The sequence below is a fragment of the Trichechus manatus genome, unplaced genomic scaffold, assembly GCF_000243295.1.
Source record: "Trichechus manatus latirostris isolate Lorelei unplaced genomic scaffold, TriManLat1.0 scaffold00007, whole genome shotgun sequence".
Lineage (NCBI taxonomy): Eukaryota > Metazoa > Chordata > Mammalia > Sirenia > Trichechidae > Trichechus > Trichechus manatus.
In genome coordinates this window covers 14,300,806-14,325,487 of record NW_004443943.1, presented here as the reverse complement: position 1 = coordinate 14,325,487, position 24,682 = coordinate 14,300,806, and the positions used below count along the sequence as shown (strand labels likewise).

At 35.5% G+C, this 24,682-nt stretch overlaps 1 protein-coding gene across 2 annotated transcripts in view; it reads left to right on the top strand.

The window, feature by feature from the left end:
- The window catches only part of ATAD1 (ATPase family AAA domain containing 1), a 53,879-nt gene that overhangs the window by 22,440 nt on the left and 6,757 nt on the right, over nt 1-24,682 (top strand). For both annotated transcript variants that reach the window (XM_023739710.1, XM_023739715.1), the window contains exons 5-8: nt 5,214-5,414; nt 7,444-7,550; nt 17,216-17,305; nt 20,919-20,969. In XM_023739710.1, the coding sequence (XP_023595478.1) occupies nt 5,214-5,414; nt 7,444-7,550; nt 17,216-17,305; nt 20,919-20,969 (449 nt within the window). The remainder of the gene's footprint in view (nt 1-5,213; nt 5,415-7,443; nt 7,551-17,215; nt 17,306-20,918; nt 20,970-24,682) is intronic.

The window sequence follows — 24,682 nt, the reverse complement described above, 5'->3', positions numbered from 1 at the left end:
CCAGACTTAGTCCAGCACAACTAGATGATGCCCAGCTACCACCATTGACTGTTCTTACAGGGATCACAATAGAGGGTCCCGGACAGAGCTGGAGAAAAATGAAGAACAAAATTTTAACTCACAAAGACCAGATTTACTGGTCTGACAGAGACTGGAGAAACCCAGAGAGTATGGCCCCCGGACACCCTTACAGCTCAGTAATGAAGTCATTCCTGAGGTTCACCCTTCAGCCAAAGATTAGATAGGCCCATAACAAAATGAGACTAAGTGAGCACACCAACCCAGGGGCAAGGATAAGAAGGCAGGAGGGGACAGGAAAGCTGAAAATGGGGAACCCAAGGTTGAGAGGAAGAGAGTGTTGACGGGTCGTGGGGTTGGCAACCAGTGTCACAAAACAATTTGTGTATTATTTAACGAGAAACTAATTTGTTCTGTAAACCTTCATCTAAAGCACAATAGTAAAAAAAAAAGTTTGAAAATTAATTTACTTTTTGACTCGGCGTAAATCAAATAGTGTACAGAAGCAGAGTATAAAATCAGTTGTGTGCCCTACTTGTTCCATTTTTGGACAGAAATAAGGTTATTTAGGTTAGAGTCATTGCTTTATTGCTAATTTTATGTTATTCTTACGCAGTTAACTGCTGTCTAATCAGAAAGTCATCACTGACTGTGTTTATTATCTAGTGCTACTGTCATGGATTGAATTGTGTCCCCTAAAAATGTGTGTCAACTTGGCTAGGCCATGATTCCATGTGTTGTATGATTGTCAACCATTTTGTCATCCGATGTGATTTTCACATGTATTCTAAATCCTACCTCTATGATGTTAATGAGGCAGGATTAGAGGCGGTTAAGTTAATGAGGCAGGACTCAGTCTACAAGATTAGGTTGTGTTTTAAGTCTGTCTCTTTTGAGATACAAAGAGAGAAGGGAGCTGAGAGACAGGGGGACCCCATACCACCAAGAAAGCAACACCGGGAGCAGAGCGCATCCTTTGGACCCGAGGTTCCTACGCTGAGAGGCTCCTAGACCAGGGGAAGATTGATGACAAGGACCTTCCCCCAGAGCTGACAGAGAGAGAAGGACTTCCCTTGGAGCTGGTGCCCTGAATTCGGACTTCTAGTCTCCTAGACTGGTGGTAGGAGGTCCCTCTCCTCTCTGCTCATTACTCTCTTTTGTATCTCAAAAGAGATTGACTCAAGATACAGCCTAATCCTGTAGATTGTGTCCTGCCTCGTTAACATCATAGAAGTTAGGATTTACAACACAGGAAAGTTACATCAGATCACAAAATGGAGGACAACCATACAATACTGGGAATCACGGCCTAGCCAAGTTGACATACATTTTTGGGGAACACAATTCAATCTATAAAACTGCCTCACATAGACTACAGAAGGATAATTTGAAAATGAATTGTTGTGCACTGTCTATGCAGCAAGTGAGGTCAGTACTTAACCAATAAGATGGCATAAAAACGTTAAGTTGGAGCTTTCTAACAGTTGTGCTAATTCATACTGTCATACCACTAATGGATTATAGGGACATGCTATAAGATATTGGTGGCTGAATAAAAACTATGAACGTTTCCCCCCAACGTATAAATATTTACAATAGTTACATTTCCATTTGAACACTATACTTCTCCCTCTATAAACTTTGTGCATTCGCTAATTATTATTTTGGCACATTTGATTTATGTTTGTGAGCTTCACCATATTGTTCCATGTTTTGATGTAGGCTTAAAAAGGTAGATAACCTAAGAAAAATATTTTTGAAAAATTAATTTTTGAATCCATAAAGGCCTACATTCCCGTAGTACTTTATATTTCAGTAGATTTACTTTTTATAGATATTGATTTTTTCACCATTTGGACAAATTTTTATTAAAACTTGAAAGTCAAGAAACAATAGTCTGAAAAAGAATGAAAGAAAGGAAAACTTGTCACTGATAAGGTAATATATTTGTTACTAATGAGGATTATCTCAAATTTGGATATGTGCCCCAATACCTTTTTTTCTTCCTTGTCCTAAGTTTTTTATTGCATGTAGTACTTATCAAGTAAAGTCCTTAGCAAAAGCATTCACCTCAAGCAAAAAGGGATACGCGTTTTTAAGCCTTTACAAAGCACAAAATAATAAATTTTTTACTTTGTTAAAATAAGTTATAATGCTGAAACCTTATCAGGTTAAGCTGAGGAAACTGGTTAAAACACTGCACAAATAATAAATTAAAATGCCTCATATTCATTTGTGGAACCACTCATTTATCAGCCTTCATAAAAATTAACAGTGAAGTTTAACTGTGTTTAAAATTAATACTTGAGCAAAGGAGATTTAAAAGGTGCCGCTTTCAAATAACAATACTAGTAGACTCACTGATAATGAGTTAAATGAATCTTAGTGAAGTTAAGTATACTCTGTACAGAAATGTTGTTAAAACAGTTGAATGAATAATTATGAAGCTAGCACCTATGTAACAACAACCAGGTAAAGAAATGAACATTGACAGCTCCTCATGTGTACCTCATAGGTATCCCAGCTCCATACTCCAGAAGATTATGAAATCCAAAAGCTTTCATTGCATATTGAATCATCAGGCATTAGTAACTGCTCAGTTAATAATACTAGTTAGCTGCTTAGTTAGTAGCACTAGTTGTAATCCGTGAAGAAAAATAATTTGAAACCTTAATCCTACTCAGAAGTACCAGAATTAAACTAGTAGAAAAAAAAATATTCAAAGAGGTAAATGAATACTTTGAAACACACATGACATTCTAAACACACTACATAAGTTTATGAAGTGGTGGTGCAGCGGCAAAGTCAATAAAATATGAAGGCTTTTGCATCAATAGTACTAAAAGCCCTGAAATTCAAGTAATAGGTGTATAAAAGTTTGTTAGTAGATCTGAATTCCCCATGAAATTATGTGATCAAAGTAATGAATATAATTCTAAGCTTCTGAAGTCATCCCATATGTTTCAGCTTTCTGTAAATTGTCTGATTAGGTTTCTGTTCTGTATTGTTTCTCATGAGCTGTTTAAAAGAAGTGTAAGAAGAAGCTTCAGATTATAACTGATTTAACTGAATTTTAATTATCTGAATGAACTTAATTGAAAATTGCAAAGACTGAAAAATATTAATATGTATTGGCAAAGCTTATAAATTTAAATATCAGCTTTAGAAAAATTTAGTTTATAATGATTAAACTTAGTGGTTAGTTGGTGTTATAACTTGAATCTTTATGGGAATAAAAAAGACCTGCAGAAAAATCTAGTGTATATTTAAAAAAAAGCAAAGATGTCACTTTGAGGACCAAGGTGCACCTGACCCAAGCCATGGTATTTTCAGTCGCCTCTTATGCATGCAAAAGCTGGACAATGAATAAGGAAGACCAAAGAAGAACTGACGGCTTTGAATTTGGTGTTGGTGAAGAATACTGAATATACCATGGACTGCCAGAAGAACAAACAAATCTGTCTTGGAAGAAGTACAGCCAGAATGCTCCTTAGAAGCAAGGATGGCAAGACTGTCTCACATACTTTGGACATGTTATCAGGAGGGACCAGTACCCAGACTAGGACATCATGCTTGGTAAAGTAGAGGGTCATCGAAAAAGAGGAAGATGGTCAATGAGAAGGATTGATACAGTGACTGCAACCGTGGGCTCAAACATAGCAACAACTGTAAGCATGGTGCAGGACCGGGCAGTGTTTTGTTCTGTTGCATATAGGGTCGCTGTGAGTTGGAACTGACTCAACAGCATCTAACAACAACACTGAGGAAAAGTTTGACCATTATTTCAAAGAATTTAATGTGAACAAATTTGCTGTTAGATCTCTGGAAACAACCTAAAGTTTCTCATTTTAAAAATTTTTTGAAAAGATTTTTTTTTGAAATTTTATACAAGTATATTTTTCTTCCCTCATACTTTGTATTTTATTTTTATTGCATAATATAAAGAAAATTATGGATCTCTCTAAATCCCCTCCAGTTTACCCAGCATGCTGTCTATAAATGTTGTCATTCTTTAATGCTAATATTTGAAAAAAAATCAGGAAACTCTGAATTAAGCAACTATTTTAAGAGGTCTGTGGGTTACATTTTTGAGGGGAGGCCTGTTTGTAGATGGTTTATTTATACACGAGGCCATAATTTTAGTATGTCATTTTAGTTGAGAAGCATTGGTGATGATTCTCAGAATGTTCAAGACCCCAACCTATTTAGAACCCTTGTATATTAAAATTAATTTGTATTTAGAAGCAAACTGCTCAATGAAAGTTATAGATTAATAATACAGTTTTGTTCCTTGGAAGTTACAACAGTAGTTTCTCTTCCTTTTAAGAAGAGGTCAGTATCTGGAAAAAAGCACACGTATCATTTTTACTAAAACTTAAGTATCTGAGTTTGCCACAATCTATTTTGAGTCTTTTTTAGGTTATCAGGGTGCATGCTTTGTTAGCTTGTGAAGGTGGAAGGCCTTAGATGATTTTGTCAACCATTGACAGAGTAGTATAAGTTTGGATGTCAAGATAATAGTCTTCAGTATCCTGAATTGGACCTTTTCATGAAGGAAGCAGGCACAAGCATTCTGTAATCCCCAAATACATGTCATCACTGACCTTGAAATTAAAACGTGCGGCCTTCCTTTCAGCTAATCCATTAACTAGACTACTGGCATCACAGTTTTTTTTCTTTACATGTATTAGATTTCCAGAAAATTTTTGGAACTTGTAATTATATACAAGTCCGCGACTTTCGACAGGGCTCCATTCCTACAACTCTGCTGAAAGTTAGTTCTGACATAAATTGAATACCTCTTTTTTCTTTTTTTAATTTTCATTATTATTGCCTTTTATTATGAGCCTTATAAATCCGATCTTTATTTGTCTTTAGGAGTTGGCATGAGAGTAACATCAGCAAATTATTAGCTACAACATTGTATGTATTACTAACGATAAGATATACATCCCCTCGAAAAAGTACAGTTCGTTGTGACTCAAATGCGTCGTAAGTCAGGAACTACCTGTATATGTTTTTTGAGATTATTCTGTAATTTATACTAATAAAAAAAATTTACAAAAGCAGAATTGAACATTGGGAAAAATTTTAGTGTAGGCAGAACTACTATGTTGATTATCACATAAACTAAAGCAAACATCTCATTGTCTTAAAGAAAATAATTACAAATAACATTTCATGTTAATTTCCAGGTGTTCTTCTCTATGGGCCTCCAGGCTGTGGTAAAACGTTGATTGCCAAGGCTACAGCCAAAGAAGCAGGCTGTCGATTTATTAACCTTCAGCCTTCAACACTGACTGATAAGTGGTATGGAGAATCTCAGAAGTTGGCCGCTGCTGTTTTCTCCCTTGCCATAAAGCTACAGCCTTCTATCATCTTTATAGATGAAATAGGTATGTTATGTTTTCTATCTGAGCAGTTTAAAAAGTCATTTTTAAAGATGGTATTTAGATAAATAGATTTAATTTTAACATTTAGTAAGCCATGTTAATAAAACAAAAGCGATAACCAACATTCTAATATGCTGTGTACTGTTTTTGTGTTGTGGAATGAACCATAGTCTGTTGATTTTCCTACTTAATAGATCGGTTTTTCTGTTTTTTCCCTATTACAGACTGTATGCAGTGAGTATCCATGTACATATTTCCTCATGCACATAGGTGCAAGAGTTTGTCCAGAGTGGTTACCCAGAAATAAAGCCATTAGGCTGTAGGATGTGTCAACCTTACTAGGATTACCAGATCTTGAAAGTGCTTAAAACTGTTTTTACTCCCAGCTAGGTATAGAGTTTCTGTTTATCTGCATACTCCCTAAGATTGGTTTTTTCAGACATTGTCATTAATTTTTGTCACTATTAAAGAGCACAAGTTATTTATCATTTTAATTTGTGTTTCCCTGCTTACTAGTGAATCTGGGCATCTTTTAACAGATTGATTAGCCTTTTAGGTTTCCTTGTGAATTGCCCAAACATTGATGATCTATAAAAGCTAGAAATAGTACAGTTTTTCTTTGACTTTATTTGCATTTTCCTGGGTAATTCTTTTTGATATTGATTATGATGGCAAATATTTTCTAGACTGGCTTGTCCTTTTGCTTTATTTATCATAGTTTTTTTAACAAATTTAAATTTAGTCACATTTGTCAGTCTTTTTCCTTTATGATTTATGCTTTTTGTGTCTGGTTTACAAATTTCTTCCCTACCCCTATAAATATTCAGATATATGTATATATATATGTTTATTTATATTTACACATATATTTTTAACATAGTGTGAAGTAAGAATCTAATTTCATCATTTTCCGTATGAACAGCCGACTTATAAAATAGACCATTCTTCCTTATATGTTGTGATTCTTTCATATTAGTGGACTTTTTCTAGATTTTATGGGTCCTCAATATTCTTGTCCTGTTTCTGGTCCAGTGAAATGATTATTGCTTAAGGATTACTGACTTTCTGTTTAGGTTGATGAAAAGTTTTGGAAATAGTGGTGATGTTTGCACAACATAGTGAATGTAATTAATGTCACTGAATTGTACACTTAAAATGATTAAAATGGCAAATGTTTTGTTACATTTTACCACAATAAAAATTTTTTTAAAAAAATCAGTCAATCTTAGGATAGGTAATAAAAAGCAATTCTTTCCTCAGCTGTGTTTAATCTGTCAACCATTTGGTTTTTATTCTGTTAATTATATTTGAATGCCACAAGTTCTGTTTGGTTCTTTTTCAAATTTTCTTTTTTTTCACAGCGTTTCATGTTCATTGTAGATTATTTGGAAGACAGAAAATAACTTAATGGAGAAAATTAAAATTGTTTTTAAGTACGTCATTGAGCACTAACAAAAGTAATTAGTATTTTGATTATTCGTATTTCCTTAAAGACTTTTTCACTGTGTGTAACATGTTAGCATGTATGTGTATTTTAACATTTTTGAGATCATAGTACATAAATTGTTTTCTGTTCTACTTTTTTTCACTTAATATTAGTGTTTTAGGAATTTTCCATAATATTTTTGTTTATTACCAGGAAAGTATGTGAAGAGAACAGATGTGACCTTAGAAATCAGAACACAGAGGGTTCAGATAACCTTGAAAATTAGGGCCACTGCTCACAGGCTTTTCCCAAGAGACTACTTGATTGTTTTCCCAGCCTCTCAATACCAAATCCTTTATTTCTGTCTATATGTTGACATAAATGTATTTTTAGGAAGGAATTTAAGAGTGTAAGTTGTGTTTTAATTTGCTCAATAATTTGCTAAAATTATTATAGGGTATCAGAATAATCTCTGAGAAGGCATAATTAAACGCTTTTCCTTATAATCTTTCATAAAGTTTCTGCTTTTAATTAAATGATTTGAAATTATCTAAAATGTAAATAATTCATTATTAATTTCTAAGGTTAAGAACTTTTGCCTTCTAGATTCCTTTCTACGAAACCGTTCAAGTTCTGATCATGAAGCTACAGCCATGATGAAAGCTCAGTTTATGAGTCTCTGGGATGGGTTGGATACTGATCACAACTGCCAGGTATATGAGAGGAATCCTCCTTAAACTTCTGTTGTTGTTGTCGTTGCTGTTAGTAGAAAATATAGAGGGTTACTTGTTATGCTTTTTTACAAAAGTTTTCATAATTATTTATACTTAGATCCTTAAATGATGAGGATATGGAAGAATATGATTTGTATAAATGTCATCCATTTTGAGGACTTCATGTTTAAGAAAATATTTATAGATTGCCTAACTGCCTGAAACAAGTACAATAGATGAGGGAAAACTAGAGTAAAGGCTGTCCTTGGAATTTTCGGTGCTACTATGCCAAGGAAGAGGAAATGACTAGTGGTGGTGGTATTCTGCATGTGTTCTGTTTTACTATTCTTACTCTTTCCCTGACTTTTTTTGCCACTATCTTATGTTCCATTTTTACCATAATTCTTTATGGTCTTTACCCTCTGTTCCTACATGACCTATTTTCATTTTCTGTTTTTCATTAGTTGCTGCAGCTTGCACACTTTCTCTCTCAGTTTCTGTCACACGTGCCTGTGCTTTCCCATCTTTCTTCATACCATTAAAAAGGTAAAAGAACATTGATCTTTTTCCTGATGACTTCTTTTAGAGTTTAATTGTTCTCATTAGTAAACACCTTAGTATACAGATTATTTATTGTAGAAAAATATGAGATTCAAAAAATACAGAGGAAAATACCATCCTAAATCTCACCACCTAGATAAATCCTTTCTCTTACCTTTACACACACACACACACACGCGCGCGCGCTCGCACACGCACTTCCAGAATTATTTCTGTGTCTTTACACTGACATTTCCCAAATTTTATTCCAAGGAATGTACCTTATTTCTCATTGGAGAGTTACAATACATTATAGGTATCCTTTCCTATCCAAATACTTTCAGTTTTAAAAGTTTTGGTTCAGTTGATCACAGGCTAGTTAGGTGATGTGTTTTCCAAGCTTCTACCTCTGTTGGGTGTGTGTGTGTGTGTGTGTGCGCGTTTTTCCCTCCTCTTATGTATCAGTTTCTGAGAGAGGAAATTCTTTGGGCCTGGGTTGAAGACGAATTTCTCTAAAATGATTTGTGTTTTTTTCTGCCAGGTTCCTAGGAGTACTGCCAAGCCAGGGCTGGTTTAAATTAAATTCCTGGCTCAAAGTAATGTGGATTTGGACTAAATACCCAGAGAGCTGACAAGTGTATTTTCAGAGGAGGTTACCTCCCCCCAACACCGAGATAAAATAAGATAGACAGTTGTCTTTACAGTCCCTTGGTGATGATAGAGGGGACCTGTCAGCTTTAGTTCTCCTTTGTACTAAGGTAGTAACCCTGCATTTAGGTTTTCAGTTTTATACAAGGCAGTCTTTTATTCTAGGCTTTGTCTCTTCTGCCTGAAAAGCTGTGAAAACCAAAACTAAGTTCCCTTGGTTTGGCTTATGCCCCCTGTTATGGATTGAATTGTGTCCGCTCAAAATGTGTGTCAACTTGGCTAGTCCATGATTCTAGTATTCTGTGATTGTCCACAATTTTGTCATCTGATGTTGATTTTCCTATGTGTTGTAAATCCTACCTCTGTGATGTTAATGAGGTGAGGTTAACGGCAGTTATGTTAATGAGGCAGGACTCAGTGTACAAGATTAGGTTGTGTTTTGAGCCAATCTCTTTTGAGATATAAAAGAGAACCAAGCAGAGAGACATGGGGACCTCACACCACCAAGAAAGGAGAGCTAGGAGTGCGTGTCCTTTGGATCCTGGGTCCCTGTGCTCAAAAGCTCCCAGAGCAGGGTAAGATTGATGATAAGGACCTTCCCCCAGAGCCGACAGAGAGAAAGCCTTCCCAGGTAGGTGGCACCCTGAATTTGAACTTCTACTCTCCTAGACTGTGAGAGAATAAATTTCTGTTTGTTAAAGCCATCCACTTGTGGTATTTCTGTTATAGCAGCACTAGATAACTGACACCCCCAAAGAGAAGCTCAGCTATAATTATTGTTCATTCTATCTCCTTGGGTCCCCACTTTCACTTAGTTCTTGGCCTCTGAATATTCCATACTCAATTGCCATTCGAACGATGTTTTCTAAAAGATACTTAAAATATTTCATCCAGCATGTTTGTTTTTTCTGCCATATGCTGGGAATGGAAGTCCTAGAACTTTTGTTTTTTTCATGAATCACCTACTTAGATCTCATGAAAAAGTTGTGGGAAAGTTCTTTCATTGTTTTAACTGTAGTAGGTAGGGTACTTTGTATTTTGTAATCTGTTTTTGCCTTCTTTTGTTTAACAGTATATTTAGAATCACAACTTACATCACTTTTTAAAAAAAAATCAACTGTTATCTCTCTAAATACTGATTCTTCTCCCTTCCCTATGTTGTCTCTTTCTAGAATGTCAATTGAATGTACCTTTATATTCCATGGCTTTTAACTTGTCTTTCATATTTTGTGTCTCTTTGTGCTACGTTCTGGGTAATTTCTTTACCTCTTTCTTCTAATTTGTTAGTTCTGCGTTCAGTTGGATCTCTTCTGCTATTTAACACTTTCATTGACTTATTTTTTCAGTCATATTTTTTAGTTCTAGAAACTAGAAACTTGTTAGATTCTTTTTTAAGTCTATCAGGCCATTTAAAATAACATATTTTATTGTGTTTTAGGTGAAAGTTTACACAGCAAATTAGGTTCCCATTGTTATACAAATTGTTCTGTAACCTTGATTACAATTTCCACAATACATCAGCATTCTCATTATTCCTATTCTGTTTGTTCTGTTTCCATTGATCTAGCTTCCATGCCCCTCCTTTCCTTCTTATCTTTGCTTTTGGATACATGTTGACCTTTTGGATACATGTTGACCGTTTGGTCTCATATAGTTGATTGTTTAAGGGAACATATTGTCCGTGGGTGATATTGTTTACTTTATTGACCAATCTGTTATTTGGCTGAAATGTGACTTCCGAGAGTGGCTTCAGTTCCAAGTTCAAAGGGTATCTTAGGGCAGTAGTCTCAAGGTTCCTTTAGTCTCTATTGGTCCAGTAAGTCTGGCCTTTTTTAGGAATACCAGGCCATTTTTATGGCCTTTTGCTCATTACCCAGGTTTCCAATCGAATTAGAAAACCAGAGCCCTGCCATCAACTAGCTATGTGACTTGGCCAAATTATACAATCACTCTGCATCTGTATAGAGGGGATAATACCTATACGGAGAGAAGGGGATTATCGACCAAAGAATTGTTGTGGGGTTTTAAGGAATTGATGTAAGTAAAATGCTTGTAAAAGTGCCTGGCATATATTAAATATTATGTAAGTATTTGCTATGTGTTATTTTGAGTCCTCGTTTATTTCTTTAAATTCGTTAAACATACTAATATTATAGTCTATATTCAGTCATTCCAATATATGAAACTTTCTACATCTAGTTCTGTGGTTTGTTTCAATTTATGGTGGCTGTTTCCTTGTGTGTTTTGTGACTTAGTGGGAAAACTCATGTGGTGGAACTTTGTGTATTTTTGGTGCTTTGGTTGAAGGTTAGTTATTCTAGGGAGATTTTGTAGTTGTGTTCTACCAGATTTTTTTCCCCTACCCAAATAGATAAATTCAGGCCCAAGATCCATGTTGACTGGCTATGAACCATGAAATCTCATGTTTCTTGTGTGTTCGTGTTTATATCTCTCTATCCCAAGGCCTGCCTCTGCTGAGTGAGTTTTCTAAGATTTCATCATTGTTCTCAGGGCTTGAGAACATGAGACCTGGCTTTGTTGTTTTTGTTGTTGTTAAGTGCTGTCGAGTTGGTTCTGACTCATAATGACCCTGTATACAACAGAACAAAACACTGCCCGGTCCTGTACCATCCTCACAGTCGTTGTTATGCTCGAGCCCATTGTTGCAGCCACTGTGTCAGTCCATCTCGTTAAAGGTCTTCCTCTCTTTTGCTGACCCTGTACTTTACCAAGTGTAATGTCCTTCTCCAGGGACTGATCCCTCTTGATAAGATGTCCAAAGTCTGTGAGACGCAGTCTCACCATCCTTGCTTCTAAGGAGCATTCTGGTTGTACTTTTTCCAAGACGGATTTGTTTGTTCTTTTGGCAGTCCATGGTATATTCAATATTCTCCGCCAGCACCATAATTCAAAGGCATCAATTCTTCTTTGGTCTTTCTTATTCATTGTCTAGCTTTCGCATGCATATGAGGTGATAGAAAACACCATGGCTTGGGTCAGGCGTACCTTAGTCTTCAAGGTGACATCTCAGTGTATAAATTGAATAAGTATGGTGAAAAGATATAACCCTGACACACACCTTTCCTGACTTTAAACCATGCAGTATCTCCTTGTTCTGTTTGAATGACTGCTCCTTGATCTGTGTACAGGTTCCTCATAAGCACAATTAAGTGTTCTGGAATTCCCATTCTTTGCAACGTTATCTATAATTTGTTATGATCCACACAGTCGAATGCCTTTGCATAGTCAACAAAACACAGGTAAACAGCTTTCTGGTATTCTCTGCTTTCAGCCAGGATCCATCTGACATCTGCAATGATATCCCTCGTTGCACGTCCTCTTCTGAATCTGGCTTAAATTTCTGGTAGTTCCCTGTCCGTGCACTGCTGCAGCTGCTTTTGAATGATCTTAGACAAAATTTTACTTGTGTGTGATATTTATGATATGCTTCAATAATTTCTGCATTCGGTTGGATCACCTTTCTTTGGAATAGGCATAAATATGGAACTCTTCCAGTCGGTTGGCCAGGTAGCTGTCTTCCAAATTTCTTAGCATAGACGAATGAGCACTTCAGTTGGTATTCTGTCAGTTTCTGGAGCCTTGTTTTTCACTAATGCCTTCAGTGCAACTTGGACCTCTTCCTTCAGTACCACCAATTCCTGATCATATGCTGCCTCCCTAAATGGTTGAACGTCGACCAGTTCGTTTTGGTATAGTGACTTTGTATATTCCTTCCATCTGTTTTTGATGCTTCCTACATCATTTAATGTTTTCCCCATAGAATCTTTCAATATTACAATTCGAGGCTTCAGTACCACCAATTCCTGATCATATGCTGCCTCCCTAAATGGTTGAACGTCGACTAGTTCTTTTTGGTATAGTGACTTTGTATATTCCTTCCATCTGTTTTTGATGCTTCCTACAGAATGTTTTCCCCATAGAATCTTTCAATATTACAATTCGAGGCTTCAATTTTTTCTTCAGTTCTTTCAGCTTGAGAAATGTAGAGCGTGTTCTTCCTTGTTGGTTTTCTAACGCCAGGTCTTTGCACATGTCTATAATACTTTGTCTTCGCAAGCTGCCCTTTGAAATCTTCTGTTCAGCTCTTCTACTTCGTTGTTTTTTCCATTTGCTTTAGCTACTCGGGAAACCCTGGTAGCATAGTGGTTAAGAGGTATGGCTACTAAACAAAAGGTCAGCAGTTCGAATCCACCAGGCACTCCTTGGAAACTATGGGGCAGTTCTACTCTGTCCTGTAAGGTCGCTGTTAGTCGGAATTGACTCGACGGCAACGGGTTAGCTACTCGATGTTCAAGGGCAAGTTTCAGAGTCTCTTCTGACATCCATTTGGATCTTTTTTTTCTTTCCTGGCATTTTAGTGACCTCTTACTTGATGCCATTCCACAACTCATCTGGTCTTTGATCATTAGTGTTTAACGCATCAAATCTATTCTTGAGATAGTCTCTAAATTCAGGTGGGATATACTCAAGGTTGTACTTTGGCTCTCTTGGACTTGTTCTAATTTTTTTCAGCTTCAGCTTGAACTTGCATATGAGCAATTGATGGTCTGATCTGCAAGCGGCCCCTGGCTTTGTTCTGACTGATGATATTGAGGTTTTCCATCATCTCTTTCCACAGATGTAGTCGATTTGATTCCTGTGTATTTCATCTGGTGAGGTCTACATGTATAGTCGCAGATAATGTTGGAAAAAGATATTTGCAATGAAGCAGTCGTTGGTCTTGCAAAATTCTATCATGCAATCTCCGGCATCATTTCTTTCACCAAGGCCATATTTTCCAACTACCGATCCTTCTTTTTTTCTACCTTTCACATTCCAGTCACCAGTAATTACCAGCGGCATGTTTGATCAAGCTCAGACTGCAGAAGTTGGTAAAAATCTTCAATTTCTTCATCTTTGGCCTTAGTGGTTGGTGTGTAAATTTGAATAATAGTCGTATTAACTGGTCTTCCTTGTAGGCATATGGATATTAGCCTATCATTGACAGTGTTGTACTTCAGGATAATTCTTGCAAAGTTCTTTTTGACGACGAATGCATTGCCCTTCCTCTTCAACTTGTCATTCCCGACATAGTAGACTGGATGATTATCCAACTCAAAATGGCTGATGCCAGTCCTTTCTGTTCACTAATGCCTAGGATATCAATATTTATGGGTTCCATTTCATTTTTGACAACTTCCAGTTTTCTCGGATTCATACCTTACACATTCCACATTCCAATTATTAGTGGATGTTTGCAGCTGTTTCTTCTCATTTTGAGTCATGGTACATCAACAAATGAAGGTCCCAAAAGCTTGACTCCATCCATGTCATTGAGGTCAACTCTGCTTCGAGGAGGCAGCTCTTCTCTAGTCGTCTTTTGAGGGCCTTCCAACCTGAGGGGCTGATCTTCTGGCACTATGTCAGATAATTTTCTGCTGCTATTCATGAGGTTTTCACTGTCTAATCCTTTTCAGAAGTAGACTGCCAGGTCGTTCTTCCTAGTTTGTCTTAGTCTGGAAGCTCTGCTAAAACCTGTCCACCATGGGTGACCCTGCTGGTATTTAAATACTGGTGGCATAGCTTCTAGCATCACAGCAACACAGAAGCCCCCACAGTATGACAAACTGACAAAAGTGTGGGGGGTTGATAAGTTTAGATGGTATTAATGGAAACATTTCCTGTTAATAATTGTGATGAATCTAGTCAATGGAGGTTGCCAAATAATTTGGTTACAAATTGCCAAATATTCCAGATAACGATATTTAAAGCACTTAGAAAATTGGATAGTTAGTCCTTGTAAGAAAAAATATTTTAATATTATACCCTATCAGACTCTAATGTTCAGCTCTTAAAGGGTACAAAACAGAGGCAGTTGGATGAAGTGTACTTCAAAGACACTTCACCCAGATCCCCAGAGCATAGTTTTGATACAGCACAAATTAGAACTGAGTTTTCGGAACGTAATTCCCTATTACACTAAGAGTAATTACTGTTTTCACTTTGACTATTTTTGATTTGAGGGAACAAATGGAGATATACTGCTTTTTTTTAAATTAAACTCAGGTAACATTTTTTCACCTTTTTTGTATTGAGTGAGGTGAAATTGTTATTATTAATTTTGAGTAATAGTTTCAGACATACTCTTCTTTCTTATGAACCAGTTACCTTTTCTCTGAAATTGTCCATTCTGTGACTGGGTTGGGCTATGTACCCCAACTAGCTATCTTATAAATATTATATAGTCAGAAAGAATAAAAATAGTAACTAGCCCAATTAAACCCATCGCCACTACGAGAAACCTTAGGAGCTGAGGATATACTCTTCATCTTGAAAGATATGAGGCATAAAATAGCCTTTTTAGGTTATTGTCAAAGTTAAAGTTTTGAGACATAAGTTTAGATCTATTTATTTTAAATGTCAAATGACAAAAAAGTTTATCTTCATATTTTGGTTAAAGATTTAAATAAACTCTAATTTAACAACTGATGCCTAAAAGGTGCATTAATTTTGCTGCTCAAGTAGTAAATAATTCCTATTACTGTCCATTTTTTAATTTTAGCTTATTTGTGCTAAGTAGAATTAATATATGTGTAAAGGTTATCTGTTTTGGCCCCTTAAAAGCACTCCTTAAAATTTCCTTCTTTAAATGAAACCACAAGTGGTTTAAATCACTTTTTTTTAATCTGTTGTTATCCTACACATTCATTATTACCATGTTGCACTAAAATTGGATTTCTTAGTCCTATTTCTAGCATTCCATATTCCATGTTGTTGTTAGGTTCTGTAGGGTCAATTTTGGCTCATAGTGACCCCGTGTGACAGTGTGGAATTGCCACATAAGGTTTTCTAGGCTGTAATCTTTACAGGAGCCGATTGCCAGGTCTTTGTCCTGAGGAATCGCTGGGTGGGTTTGAACCGCCAACCTTTTGGTGCCACCAGGGCTTCTTTCCATACTAGGAGTTTTTTCAGTTTGTTTGTTTGTTTTAGGCTATTGGTTTACCTAGAATATTTCTCAAAATGCAGCCCATTTTTCAGGTTTTTTTTTTTCTTTCTGGTACTGCCTCAACCACAATATCTTTTGTGATTTTGTGCAACCAGATGTGTCCAGTCTTTAACAAGATTCCATATCACTTTGAATCTCTCCTTTAATAGTAAATATACTGTATCTCAAAATGTTACTTAGACTTATTTTTTGTCTTACACATTTAGTTCATTTGATCGCTTTTAAGATTTGTTTTATTTTACATGTGGTAGAAATATTTCCTTTTTTATTAGTTTTATAGAGTTGTAGAAAGTCAATAAAGAAAAATAGGTAAGAGCATTAATATTTTGATTTTAGAACCACTTAACCCAAATGCAAAAATTGCATTATGTTGTGGAACTTTTTCCCAAATTTGTATTTGTATTTATAGTTTTTCCCTCTAGGTGGCAACCTGTCACAGTTAATTGAAAATAATTTGGCTCCGTGGCTCTTGAATATCATTGAATGTTAAGAGTACAAGTAGGATATAAGATTTGGTGGATATTTTAACATATTCTAGAGTTAGATTTCAGATTATTTCAGAAATCTAAGACCTTTTGGGTCAAAATATAATAACGTTAAAGAAATTTAAGTTTGCATAGAATATAAATAAATTTCATTTGGATGCCAGATATGTGCTGTTTATTAGGTTGTGCTGAACTATTGGCAATAATCATAATATTGCAGCCCTTCAGAAATTAACTGATTTTGTATATCTTTGTGCTTATTGATTTTGATTGTTAAAATTGATTTTTGTTTTAAGCTCTACATTCTTTGTAGTTAAATGACAGACCCAGAAGTTGGCAGGGCCAACTTCTTTTTTTTTAATTCCATCCAGCATTTTGATGTTTACTTTTACTTTGTTGCCCTTGTTTAAAGTTGAATTACTTGAGGTTTTATTTAGCATTGAGTATCTGCAATGCTGATAGTGATATAGTGTAATATGAAGTCCAGAGACAAAGTAAGTTATATCTGTTACTATTACCAGAATTCTCAGGCTTAAGGGGAAGTGATTTTCTCAGTGTTATTATTAAAGGACTTGAAGTATCCCCCATATATACACCCAAACTATATTCCCAAACTGTAGTATAAATGGCTTTTAGTCATTCGTTGTGTCTTCATTAAGCAGTCATATTTTGCAGAAGACAATTGTGTTTTTTAATCTTTACAGTTTTTTAGTAATGGTACTTGTAACTGAATAGTAGATATTTTTAGTCACTAGATATCCAGTGAAATATATCAGTCTTTCCAGCTTTGCTATCATTAGAGCTGTTTAGGATTCACTTCAATCTATATCTAAAGATTTGAGTAATACTGGATTAAAATCAGATTTCTTGTAGGGGATTTAGTTTAAACTACACATAATTTTCTAAGACTCTAATTCCTAGTGATAAAGGCTTAAAAAGAAAATTATTAGTAGATTTAATACCTTGTGTTTTCTTTATGTATTTAGGTCATAGTGATGGGAGCCACTAATCGTCCTCAGGATCTTGACTCCGCTATAATGAGAAGAATGCCTACAAGATTTCATATCAACCAACCTGTAGGTGGTCTTTTTTGTTTTTCCTCTTAAGTGTGAAAGTTTACAGCACAAACTAGTTTTTAATTCAAAAATATACACACAAATTGTTTTGTGGCTTTGGTTGCAGTCCCCATAACATGTCAGCACTCTCGCCCTTTTCCTTTACATTCCAGCTTCCCCATGTCCATTCGTCTAGATTTCCTGTCCCTTCCCGCCTTCTCGTCTTTGGTTTTTGGGGAGATGTTGCCCATTAGATCTTCTATACTTGATTGAACTAAGAAGCACGTTCCTCACATATGTTACCATTTGTTTTATAGGCCTTTCTAATCTTTGGCTGAAAGGTGGACTTTGGGTGTGCCTTCAGTTCTGAGTTAGCAGGATGTCCTGCCTGTAGGTGGTCTTTATTGGTATTATGAACAGTTAAATATTTACCTTTTTACCAGTCTTTACTTGTGATACCAGGAAGGGGATGATTTTTTTCCCCTTAGGACTTAACTATTTGTGACAGGCAGGAAAGGAATAGGGCAAGAAGCAAGAATCACCATAATTGCTTCTTTGTCTATTCTGCTCTTCTTCACTTTTTTCTTACTACTTTCTTCCCTAAGATCAGTGCCATTTGCTTCTCTGTGACTCTTCAAAGTATATAATTAACTCAAGTCTGCCTAGCCGTTTTAGTGATTAGGATATAGTAAGATACATAAGAAAATCTAAACTATAGTTTTGGTTTAGCATAGAATAAAATTAAGGGAATGAGGTTAAAGATTGTTCTGTTCTGAAGGCTTGACATGAGAAATGACTGGGATTCACTGGATTAATTATTGGCAGTTATAACCTGCTTCCATCTGTCAGGACTAATGATTAACCCGTAGCTAAGATACCGTTAAAACGGAGCAAAACTGACTTGTCTGTCAGATTGTTGTTCTCTGGTGGCTTGTGTATTGCTGTGATGCTGGAAGCTATACCACGAGTATTTCAAATACCAGCAGGGTCACTCATGGTAGACAGGTCTTAGCGGAGCTTCCAGACTAAAACAGACTAGGAAGAAAGGCCTGGTGATCTTCTGAAAATTAGCCAGTGAAGACATTATGGATCAGAACATTATTCGATTCACTTGCTTTGGGCATGTCATCAGAAGGGATCATTTGCTAGAGGAGGACGTCATGTTTTGTGAAATAGAAGGCCAGTGAGGGCGTGGGAGACACTTGGTGAGATGGATTGGCACAATAGCTACAATGATGGACTTAAACATGCTGCCACAGTACTTGGCAGTGTTTTGTTCTGTTGTAAATAAAGTCACCATGAGTCGGAGTCGACTCGATGGCAACCAACAAAAACAAGATACTACACTTAAGAATGTGAATGTATTTGATGGCATTGACCTAGGGCTACCTTCTTTGTGGCATTCTTTTTTAAAAAGTTAATTAACTACCCTTAAGTAGATGATTATAGACTATTGTTATCCTATAGTTTTTTCACAGGATACTCAAATCTTAAACTTTGTCTGCCTTCAGATTGAAGAGGAAAGAGGAAAAAAACAGGCTTTAGTAGTAGAAGATACATTCCATACAATCAGTCTATACATGTATAGCCAGGCACATGAGCTTTTACTTTGTCATTCTCTTGCAGATTTTGAAATAAAAATATTCCATTTATAATCTGGTTAAAAATAATTTGTCCCATTTATATTTTGTAACTTACTAGTTTGTAGCAGTAAACATGGTTTCCTAAAGATTGTAACCTCTGTAAACTGACTCTTATCTGGTTCCTCTAGGGCTGTGCATATACTTAATCACTCCATTAGAAAATTTACCCACTAAATCAGTGAAGATATTTTTTAACTTAATGTCGGAGGCTATAAAATTATTTAGTATGACTAATATTTATTGAGCAGTAATAATGTGTCAAATACCTGCTAGGCTCTGGTGAATGGTACATGGCCTCTGCCCTCAAGTGTATAGCAGGGAGGCAGACACATAAATAATGTAAAACATGCTTTACAGTGGGACGTTTAAAGAACTGTGAGAGCCTGAGTTGATGATGAAACTTAATAATTCTGTCTGAGGAGCCACTGAAATTTACAGAATCCAGCTGGGCCTTGAAGGATGGTAGGAATTTGGACATATGAAGAAAGGAAGGGCTTTCCTGCCAGAATGAACAGAGACGAGAAGGTGTAGAAGCTCATGTTTAATGGTGAGTTCTAGGAATAGTTCAGTTAGGGCACTGAGGGAAATAGATGGAGAGGAGGCTGGAAAGGTAGACTGCAACCAGGTTTAGATAAACTGTATGCGTTGCACAAGAATTTGTATTTTATTTTGTAAGCAAGACAAAGCCATCAGAACATCTTTCAAGAAAATTCAGTTTACCTCAGTGATTCTTAAGACAAAGATGACTGATAGAGTCTCTGCTAGTGGTTTCATAGAAAACATATTTTTTGATGTATAGAATAGAACATAGGATACAACAGCATGGAAAGTGCCTTTATTAAAGTTGTAAGTTTACTGTGTTAATTATGAGTTATCAAAATAGGGTGTGACATGTTTTGTGAAGTTTGTTACAAATATGTATACTGTTACCATTGAAACTAGAATTTTGTAGCCCCCTTTCTATTTTTAGTGAAAATACACACACATTGTGGGATGATTTTTTTCTTGTTGCCTAACTGATATCAAACATATGACTATCCTTACCTTAAAACTACTCTCCAAATTAAACATTTGTCAACAAATGGTAGTAATTAGTGATCATGTAACAAATGAACATTCATTGCCTAATACACTTGAATTGCAGGAACAGCAGGGTTTGTTTTGGTATTTGTTATTCAGATAATTTGATTTGATGCTCATTGTAACCAGCTTGCTTTGTCAGTGTTTATGGGAATAGGGATGAGTCAAGCCATAATAATTTTACAAAACACTTATATTTACTAACTATATGTATAAGATATTCTGTGAAAGGAGTTAAGAAATGCAGTTTCCATTCTCTGATATAATATTAGGCATCACTGGGGGAAAAAAGCATATAGATATATGAACAAATACACCATTAACACCAAGTAAAAAATTACTAATATAAATTATTGAACATGCAAGTTATATGTTGAAATGGATGGAACTGAGAGGGTATTATTTCCATCTCTTGCAATAACTGGTAAAAAATTTAAGATGGTGGTGAGTTTTCAGAAGTTTCCTAAATGAAGAAAAGGAGATTTGCAAAGCTGTAGAGGAAAGACATATTCATAGGTGTTCATTTACTCAGTAAACATTTAAGGGTGTGTTATCTCCCAGTCATTGTGCTAGGCAGGGGGGATACAGAATAAGAAGATGTAGTTCAGTAGGACAACCACAGACAGTTACTCTAGAGTCTAGACCTTGCTTTAGCCAGTAGTTAACCTTTGGAAGGAGCCCTGGTGGCACAGTGGTTGAGAACTCTAACCAAAAGGCCAGGAGTTCAAATCCACCTTGGAGACCCTGAGGGGCAGTTCTGCTCTGTCCTATAGGGTTGCTATGAGTTGGAATCGACTTCACAGCAATGGGTTTGTTTTTTTGTTTTTTACCTTTGGAAGGGAAGAAATACTGGGAAAACTAGTTGATCCTTATTTTTTTTTAATGCTAACTGGAAATTATCCTGGTTTCAGGCTTTAAAACAGAGAGAAGCAATACTGAAACTGATCTTGAAAAATGAAAATGTAAGTAGAAAATTATATTTTTTCCCCATCCTGTACATATATTTATGTTCATAAATCATTTGAGAGAGAAATGTAAAAGAAACTGGAGAATAATGTAACTTTGAACTTCACCTAAATTAACTATAAAACTCTTGACTGCTCATGTAATTCAGTGTTGTTGTTGTTTGGTGCCATCAGGTTGATTCTGACTTAATGTACAACAGAACGAAACACTGCCCGGTCCGCACCATCCTCACAATCCTTGTTATACTTGAGCCCATTGTTGCAGCCACTGTGTCAGTCCATCTCATTGAGGGTCTTCCTCTTTTTCCCTGACCCGCTACTTTACCAAGCATGATGTCGTTCTCCAGGGACTGATCCCTCCTGATAATGTGTCCGAAGTATGTGAGATGTAGTCTTGACATCAATAACTATAATATATTGGTATAGTTGAACTAATTAGAGATAATCTTTAGGTTTTTAAAAAGCTATGTGTTTTTGTATCTACAGATTGAAATCCTCTGATATTTTTCAAGCTTCTCAGGTTATATAAAATACATTTATTTTTGTACAGAAGTATGTTAGTTTTTTGTTTTTTTTTTAACCTAATTGTAATATTTTTGCAAGTTGGAATTCAGGTTTAAGAAGGTATTATAATTAGAACCTTCACTAATTTTATTTTTAAGTTTTTATTTTTAAGTTTTTTTAAAAGGTAATACGGTCACATGGTTCAAAAACTAAAGTATATATATTAAGTGGTATACAGGGAAAAATCTTCTGTACCTTTTCAAATTGGTATTATGCCTATACAAACTAATTAGAATATCCTGTATTCCCTTCTCCCTTTTTTTACATAATCTATGTTAATAAACTCTGCACGCTGTTCTCTGTGTTGCTTTTTTCACTTATCTTTGAAATCTTTTCATATTAGTGTATAATTTCCTTATCCTTTTTTGTTTTTTTGTTTTTTTTTGCCACATAGGATTCCATTGTATGGATATGCCATAATTTATTTAATCAGCACTATATTGAAGGACATTAGGTTTGATTCTAGTCTTTTCCTTTTTATAAAAAATGCTACATTGAATAACCTTGTAAATAATGTCATTCCACACTTATACAGGAATATTAGGGTGAATTTTCCACAAGAGGAATTCCTAGGTCAAAGGTTATGGTATTTATAACTTTGTTACCTGTTGCAAGTTATACATGTCAGTTTATTGTTGTGCCAGCAATATTAGAGTGCTTCTTTCCCTATAGTCCTGCCAACAGAATGTTATGGAACTTTGTGCCAACGTGATAGAAAATGGTATCTCATTGTACTTTAAATTTGTATTATTTGGGGATGAAATGAGCATTACATGTGTAAGAGCCATTTGAATTTTTTCCTGGAAGATACGTGCTCATATTCTTTGCCTGTTTTTCTATTAAAATACTGATCTTTTTCTTACAGAACTGTTGTTATTAGGTGCGGTTGAGTCAGTTCCAACTCATAGCAATCCTATATACAAAAGAAAGAAACGCTGCACAGTCCTGTGCCATCCTCACAACTGTTGCTGTGTTTGAGCCCAGTGTCGCAGCCACTGTGTCAGTCCATCTGGTTGAGCATATTCCCCTTTTTTGCTGACCCTCTGTAGAATTATAGGAACTCTGTATGTATTAGGGATATTTGCCCTTTGCCTGTCATATGATTTAAAGACTTTTTTTCCTGTTTGTCCTTTGATTTTACTTTTTTGTTGTTATTGTTTTATGGCTTCACGGTTTTGAATCTAAATTAAAAAGCCCTTTTCCACTCCACAGTTACAAAAGAATTTTCTGTATTTCCCCAGTTCTTTCTACTTGTTTTTCTAAAACTAAGTAAACAAACGTATTTGAATAACATGATATGCCTCACTATCCCAAACTTAGTATTTAAACTCACTGTTTGAACTCATTGTCTAGACTAAGAAACCAAATAGATTCCACAGAGAGGGATCCTTGCATTTTTATGATTTCCTTCCTTGAACCACTGTTAACCTCATGGCTAATTCTGCTCCTTGTGTACTCTGTCTACTTCCCTCCCTTCCTATCTTTTCCTGTCATATCTCATCTGTAAATATTTTAGAAGTGTAGCTCTTAAAAAAAAAAAAAAAACTGTCGTCTATTTTTAACATCTTAGTACCATTATTGCACCTAACAAAATTAACAATATTTCATTATTATCGTTGGATTTCTAATCAGGCTTTCCTAAAATGTTTTTTTAAAACCATTTATTTGTTTGATGCAGGATCCTAAGTCTCTTTTAATCTATAGGTTCCTTCTTAATTTCTGTTCTTTTCTTTCAATTATTCGATGAAGAAACCAGGCTGGCTTTGACCAGATTTTTCCCCAATCTGAATTTTGCTGATTGCACTGGAAACAGTTGTTCCTCTAAGATTATAATTGGATCAAGAGACTAGATCAGATTCAGGTTTAGGTTGGAGGGGAGGGGAAACAGAATTACTTCTCTTAGGTAGAATGTATTCTTCCATCAGGAGATACATAATATCTGTTTCTTCTGTAGTTTCATGTTTTATGTTTAAATCTTTGAATATATTTGGCATTTATCTGAATATATGTATACGATATGAATCCATCTTTGCTTTTGTTTTTCAGTATAGATGTCTGGTTGTCCCAATACCACCTACTGAATAGGCCATTTTTTCCTGACTAATTATAGATGCCACCTTTATCATATACAGGTAGTCCCCGACTTGCAACAGAGTGCAACGACAACTCCCTTGTAAGTTGGTTCTGACATAAGTTGATACCTCATCTTTTTGTTTTGTTTTCATTATTATTGCCTTTTATTATCGATAGTTTTATAAATCAGATCCTTATTTGTTTTGGGGTGTTGGCATGAGAATCATAACATCAGTGAATTACACATTGCAACATTGTCAACAGTGTATGTAGCACATGTTACTAATAATCAACGTTAAAGAACAGGCAATTGTAAGTGGTTTGTCTTAACTGGAATATATCATAAGCCGCAGATTATCTGTACTAAATTCTCTTAGATATTTGCTGTGTTTCTAGGCTTTGTATTCAGGTCATTAGACTTTTGTGTCTTTTTACATCAGCTCCACCCTATTTTAATTATTGAGGCTTTTTAAGTTTTAATAGTTAGTAGGGCTAGATACGAGAGAAAGATGTGGCCGTCTGCTTCCTTAAAGATTACAGCCTTGGAAACCTTATGGGTCAGTTATACCCTGTCCTGTACAGTCACTGTGAATCAGAGTTGACTTGAGGCAGAGGGTTTAGGGCTAGACATCCCTTGTGGAACCCCCTCGCACACAATTTACCTAGTTATTTTTGTTCATTTTTCTGTATAAATTTTAGAATCAGTTTGGCTTATTCAGGAAAAAGCAAACATTAATATTTTCAGTGAGTCATATTTAGTTTATAAATTAACTTCAAGAGAATTAAAATATTTTGGATGTTGAATCTATCTGTGCAAAATATGTGTTATTTCTGCTTGTTCAGTTCATGTCTTCTTTGGTGTCTTTCATTAGTGTTCTAATAATTTATTTTTAAAAATATATCAAAAGATAATATATGCTCTGTGCAAAAGTTTAAAGAACCTAGCAAATTACAGAGATTGGATGAGTGGTTATTAACCATTTGAGGGAGATCACAGGGCCCTTTAAGTATCAGATAAAAGTTATATAGTCTTCCCAAGGAAAACTACATATACATGTGAGATTTTTTGTACA